Source organism: Cannabis sativa, chromosome 6 (genome assembly GCF_029168945.1).
Source record: "Cannabis sativa cultivar Pink pepper isolate KNU-18-1 chromosome 6, ASM2916894v1, whole genome shotgun sequence".
Classification (NCBI taxonomy): Eukaryota; Viridiplantae; Streptophyta; class Magnoliopsida; order Rosales; family Cannabaceae; genus Cannabis; species Cannabis sativa.
Window position 1 is genome coordinate 25,561,336 of NC_083606.1, and position 7,018 is coordinate 25,568,353.

Below are 7,018 nucleotides of genomic sequence, written 5' to 3' on the forward strand. Positions count from 1 at the left end.
CATAAGGTCCGCCAAGCCTGAATCCCAATCGAGCCAAACACCATGTTCGTCTTGTAACTTGTGGATCGTACTACAATGTTTATGAGCACTAGCAGAGGCATGAAAGTATTTACTATTTTTGTCCCCTTGCTTAAGCAAAAGTTTCTTCGAACGTTGTTTCCAAAACACTTCGCTTTTAGTTAATACTTCAAATAATTCTTTCTCGGCAGTACGATAAGCCAAGATAGAGACACTATCACCCTTCCCTTTTAGACGCCTAATAGTATTTTTACAATCAACAATTTAGTGTTTAAAATTTCCTGTAACATCTTTTCCCCAAACCGCCAGCATTTCACCACACTTAGAGAGTTTTGATTGAATTGAAACTGTACTATGCTCATTCCAACAGTCATGGAAAATTTGGAAACAAAGTGGCTCCCTCAACCAAAAATTTTCAAACTGAAATTTTTTGACACCATTGAAAACATTTTATACAATGGGGTCCAAGAAGATTGGACAGTGATTGGATGATGAAGCATGAAGATTAAAAAGTTTGGCTGACTATTAATTGTTTAACCATGAAAGGGAAGCTAAAGCTCTATCAAGTCTCACCTCAGTCTAATTAGAGGTGCCTCTACCTCTTTCTCAAGTGTAGGGATAACCTGTTAGAAATATTTTACCAGGATCTAGATTTACTATCATGTATGTTTCATTAACATCCTAATATAAATTCTAAAACAATTAAATAAACACATAAGGGTTTAAGAAAACCTTACATTGGTTGCAGCGGAATATAATGACTCATTCCGTTCAGATCTCTAGCCCTTGATTCCTTTCTGTAGCAGAGCATTATCAAGATCTGAATCTGGATCTCTTTCTCTCCTTCCTTGATGCTGATTCTCCTTCTTGTTGATTGGATTCTTCACAATCTTCTACACTATGATTGAGATACCACTTGACGTGTGTGGGCACTCACTCATTCACTCAAGGCTGAACAATATGAAGAAGAAAAGAGAAGTAGAGAGTGGCAGCTAGGTATAGGTAGAAGGCACTCAGGTTTTTCTCTGAAGGAATAATATGCATCATCTTTTTCCTGAAGCCATCACTACCTATTTATAGGTAACCACCTAGGTTTAGGTTAGAATTATTTGGCATTAAAATAATGAAAAAAAATAAATGGTAAATTAAATGCATAGTGGCCGGCCATGTGTAGGGTAATGGGCCCCACTTGCAATTTTGCCATTTTGTCATTTTTCCATTCCATTTTCTCAAAAACGTCAATTTTCCAATTTAACCACTTAAATGCCAATTCTAATTATTTAATAACTAAAACTTAATTATTAAATAATATTTTCATTTAATGCATTTATTAATTAGACATATAAAGTCTCTTAATTAACAAATAAAACCTAGAATCTCTTTTCTTCACAATTTTGCCCTTGCTTAGTGAAAATTCATAAACTAGACATAGTCTATCTTTAGAATTATAATTGATTAATTAAAATCAATTATCTGAGTCTTACAAGCAGTATGGTCTCAACTAGTATGGGGACCATGGGCCTATATAACTGAGCTTCCAATAAGCTGAACTGAATTTACCAAGTAAATTCCTTAACTTATTAATTCCTTATTGAATCCACTCTTAGAACTTGGAATTGCACTCTCAGTCATATAGAACGCTCTATATGTTCCACGATATAGATACGCTATTAATTATCCATTGTTATAATCCTAATTTGATCAATGATCCTCTAATAGATGATCTACATTGCATAGGGATAAAATTACCGTTACACCCTTTCAATGTATTTTATCCTTAAAACACTTAGCTCCGTATAAATGATATTTCAACGAAGTGAAATGATATCTCAACCATTTAACTCTGTTTAGCCAAGCTCGAAGGATATCATCGTTTCACTTCTAAATACCTATAGAAATTATAGATTCCATATTTATGTTAGCGCTCCCACTCAATTATACTATCATGTTCCCAAAATATACGTATCACCCTGACCGAAAAATAGGCTTAACTAACAAATCAAAGAACATGTATAATACTCTTGAGATCGAGCCTAACCATATCAGGATTAAGATCATTTGATCTAGGATCAACATGTGATATTGAATTGAATAGATATTACGGTAAATTTTAACACATCTAATCAAAGTTTAATATCGGTCCCTTCTGATGTATACTCTATACATCCGATACTGGTAAACTTTGCCAATACCCTGGAAAAGACATAACACTTATCCAAGGTGTAAGAATACCTATCGCTGATTATCATGCCAGTCTAAATCCAGTGAACTGACAAATCAGGGAATTAAACTTTCGAACATATAATCAAGATTATATTCCACTGTGCTGACAACACTATAATCATTGACAAATTCATATGTTCTGGACTTAATAGAATTTATACATTGTATATATAATCATGAAATAAATCATGTGAACCATACAACATAAAATGTTATTTTTGATCTTTATTAATAAGTAAATCTGATTATATTGAAATGGATTTTATTTAGGGCACAAAACCCAACAAACTTCCACTTGCACTAATATAAAACAAAAAAGTGCATTGTAAATAATCTCAACACCTTGATATACAAATCAAGTGTAGTAGTAGTATACTCCTCGTAATATGGTCTGACAGGTTGAATTAAACACAATCTTTTCTCCACCATTACATTTCCTTAATCACAAAATACTTAATCACCCTGGTATTCTCACGATGGCCCCTATTAGCTTCACCAGAAATCCCAATCAGTCTCCAACTTGGCATACCAGGTACATGAGTGAGAATATTGATGTGCTTTTTAGAAAAATTAATAACTGCTCCCTCTTCACTATTTTTCCATAACATGGCAACCCACCACTGTGACCACGGGCCTCCACCACAAATAATCCCTCATAGCCCAAAGACAAACGGGCTCTCTCCAATGTAGCTTTACCACATATAGTTTCACAAAGAAAAATAAACTTGGACTTCTTTCAGAAAGCTAAATCCTTTAGGAACTGTAAAGCCTAAGAGTTCCCAAGCCCCGACAGTTCCAACTCAAATTACTCATAATTCTTTGCGAGCCTAAGAAACCAGGCCCGCCCCAAACAAGTTTTTGGTTACCAAATCGTCTTCATTTGTAGAAATACCATTTAAATTAGAGTCTATAGAACTTGGCCCAATCGAATTGAGCCTCTTTCTTTTTAATTCAGAAATGGTCAACTCTTTATCAAAAAGACCATGCGTGTCCCCACCACTTGATTGGCCATATTAATATCCACATTTACTCCAATATTCTCCTCAAAATTAGAGCCCAATCTTTGCACTATAATTAGTTCATGAATCCCACAATCAGCTCCTTTCCCACGATCTTTGTCATTACCAACTGTTGAGTGATTGTGGTGACCTGCTGTATTGCCACCAGTAGCTGCACCGCCCTGACTTCTAGTGGAGTATGGCTGATCTTCCCCCTGTCTGTCAATTCTTCCCGACTGAAGCTATTGGGAGCCAATAAACTTGTTTTGACGTTGAGTAGTAGCTCTCATGAATGCTCCTTTTGGCCTAACGATTATCTCTTCTGGGGTTTTAAAAATTCTTAGATAAATTTTGTCAGCGTGACCGAGCAATGCACAAATGAAACAAAGCGTTAGAGTGTGCTCATATTTGAAATTTACCCAAAACCAGTTGGAGCTATCCAACCGACGAATTTTTATTCGATGCTTCAATGGTTGGTCAAGGTTGATAGTAACAAGGATCTTGAAATACTCTCGCCAAACGCCTGAGAAATTAGCCTCATCAGACTCTATGAATTTGCCAATATAGTTTCCTATCTTCTGTAGAGATTTTTCTGTGCGGAATCCGTGTTGTAAATCGTAGATTTGAACCCACAAGTCCAACCGATTGAGGATGATTGATCTTGGGTTATCCCCAGCCTTTAGCCTTTCGAAAATAAGTTGTTTACGTTCAAACGTTCATGGCTTTCAAAGAAAAGTCATCATGTGCTGCATAGCTTGCACATCAATAATTCCAGCATTCTAAAAACGACCTACAAGACACTAATGAATATCATATTCTTCTTCATCTTCCTCAACCTCTAACGACATACCACCAAACTCTTCAAAAAATCAAGAGTAACCTCAGCGTCCGAATCAAAAGACATCTTACTTGAACTTGCTGATGCATGACAAAAAGAACAAAAAGACACAGGACATCCAAGAAAATAAAAGGGACAAAAATCACACATGTCAAAACACATAATATTACATAACCGTAGTTTTTGATAAAAATATAAGTGAAATTATATATTATAGGGTGATTCTACAATGCACCATCTTAAAAGGGATATATTGATGCACCCCCTACTTGTTTCAGCATCTAGAAAATTATTTTAGTCTAATTTTTTTTCATATTCATGTATGTTATAGCTATTTAAGATATCCTACAAAATTTTGAGAAATTCAGAATAATTTACAATATAGCAAATGATGTTCAAACAGTCTATTTTACACGCGTATAAAATAAAATAGTCACGCGTGCAACACTGTTTGAACGTAATTTTCGGCATGTTAAACTTTTCTAAATTTCTTAAAATTTTGCAGGATGTCTTAAATAATTATAATTTACATAACTACGAGAAAAAATTTGACTAAAAAATTATATCGAATACTATAACAGACAGAGATGTATCGGTGTATTCCTTTTAAGGAGGTGCATTATAGAATTTTCCTATATTATATAATTATTATTATTATTATTATTATTATTATTGACTAATGACATACTTGCTACTTGCTACTACGGTTAAACCATCCATCTATGCCCACACTATTATCATTTATAACTGAGTTTTCTAATGGCACAAATTACTAAGTGGTCACACACATATTTGAACGCCAATTTTATGCACAAAAAATGTGACAAGAATAAATGTCAGTGGACTGGTGACTGAGTATATATTATTATTAAGAGAATAAAGAAAACCCTAATCTTAGCCACCAACCTCTTTTAAACAGTTCATAAAATTTTCATTATCACTCCTTAAATATTCCTTTTACTCTCTCTCTCTCCCTAAATTGTAAAGAGCCAACAAGGCAAGCCAACTATGAGTATCTACCATTGTAGTAATCATCTTTTTCTTCTTTGGTTTTCTCTCTCTGTACTACCCATCTCTCTCTCCTCCACCTCATCTTCATCATCATCATCGCTGCCGTCCGACATACACGATCTTCTCCGGTCAAAAGGATTACCGGCGGGTCTCTTCCCTAAGGAGGTAAAGTCGTACACCCTCTCCGACGAAGGGCAACTAGAAGTGATCCTCCACGGACCATGCTTGACCAAGTTTGAGAACAGAGTGTTCTACGACGCCGTTTTGAAGGCCAACCTCAGTTATGGAAGTCTCATGGGAGTTGAGGGTTTGACTCAAGAAGAGCTCTTTCTATGGTTACCAGTCAAAGACATCATCGTTAAAGACCCAAAATCAGGTCTTATATTCTTTGACATTGTTGTTGCTCACAAACAACTCTCCTTGTCACTCTTCGAAGATCCTCCTAATTGTAATCCCCAACCCCAAAGTGAAGGTATCTATAAATAATCAATTATTATATAAATATATGTTTCTTCTTCCTCTATTTTCCCCCTTAAATCTTATTTGTTTTAAATTATATAACTACTGGGTTTAAGTTCTGCTTTAATTTGAAACTTGGGTTTAGATTAATTATTTGTATTTATAGTATTTATACGAAATTAAATTTTTGATTAAGTTAATTATACAGTCATATATCAATTTTTTTTAAAATATATAATTGTGAGTGGAATTACAGTTGCCAAAGGCATCCTTTGAGAATTCTGGGTTCAAGTATTAGAGTTGATTTATTCTTGATATCTTCTTAATTTTTATTCTAAAATAATTTGATGTGATTTTTGCAGGTGTTTTGAAGAATAATTTGTTGAAAGGAAAAGGAATTGAAGCTCTGAGATATAAAGAATATAAATAAAAAAAAATGCCGACTTGTTTCAACTTTAATTGTCTTTTCCTTTGTACTGTGTATTTTTGAAATTATATAATATAGTCTAATTACAGTTATCTAATCACTAGGTGGCATTGGTTATTCCAAGATTAGATAGAGAGATTAGGCTGAGTGCTTAGGAGAATATGGTAAAAGCTATATGTGTTGGAATCAATGAGTACTGATTAATTAAAACTAGAGGTACCTCTACCTTCTAACTTTTCGTTCCTCGTATATATTTAGATAAGTTAGAAGCCATAGCAAAGAATCAAATTAAGTAGTTTCTTTCCTTATTATCTAAAGCTACCTATTTTTATTTCACAGCAAAATTGTTTTCAAAGACCTTGTCATGATCCTCTTTTCTATTCTTTCTGAAAATTATTAGAACATACACAAAGTCATGTACATATTTACAAATATAAGCAGATGTTATTTTTCTGTTCTTTTTTTTTTTTTTTTTTCATTAAAAGAGAGAGAAAAAGAGTCACAAAATAATTCATGAAGTATAACTGATAAAATAAAAAATAATGCTTATAAAATGAATTGGTTTCGACATGCATAAATTATTGTTAACAAAGAATTAGGAGCAAAGTCATAAACATGAAATTAAAATATAAGTTATGTACATGCTTTAAGTAAAATTTATAAAACATTACTCAACTAAAAAATTGAAATTTGGTGTAATATATCATGTGATCATTGAATTAAGAAAAGAATATAGCATAGCACATGGATATAATTGACATTGTGAAATTTTCCCAATTAGGTATTGTTAATAGAACTGAGAATTCAAAAGGGCCTAGTTTTTTTTTCTTTTTTGCCACTAAGTTTAGATTAATTAGGATTCTAATCAAAATTGGAAAGAAGAAAGGAAAAAAACAAAGCCTACCTTGACGGGAGAATATAGATATTTTATGGATACACACATGCTTTCATGCATGCAATTGTTATATTAATAGTACATCCATTTTTGTTCCCAAATAAATAAATAAATAGTATATTCATTTGATTCTATTATCTTGAAATTTA

General features: G+C 33.3%; 1 protein-coding gene across 1 annotated transcript; it reads left to right on the forward strand.

Annotated features, from left to right (window-relative positions):
- The first annotated feature begins 4,902 nt into the window (after positions 1-4,902).
- On the forward strand, positions 4,903-6,187 carry LOC115724573 (uncharacterized). The gene is made up of 2 exons (XM_030653886.2): positions 4,903-5,560; positions 5,910-6,187. The coding sequence occupies exons 1-2, from the start codon at positions 5,086-5,088 to the stop codon at positions 5,975-5,977; spliced, it is 543 nt and encodes a 180-aa protein (XP_030509746.1). The 5' UTR covers positions 4,903-5,085; the 3' UTR covers positions 5,978-6,187.
- The last annotated feature ends 831 nt before the right edge of the window (positions 6,188-7,018 follow it).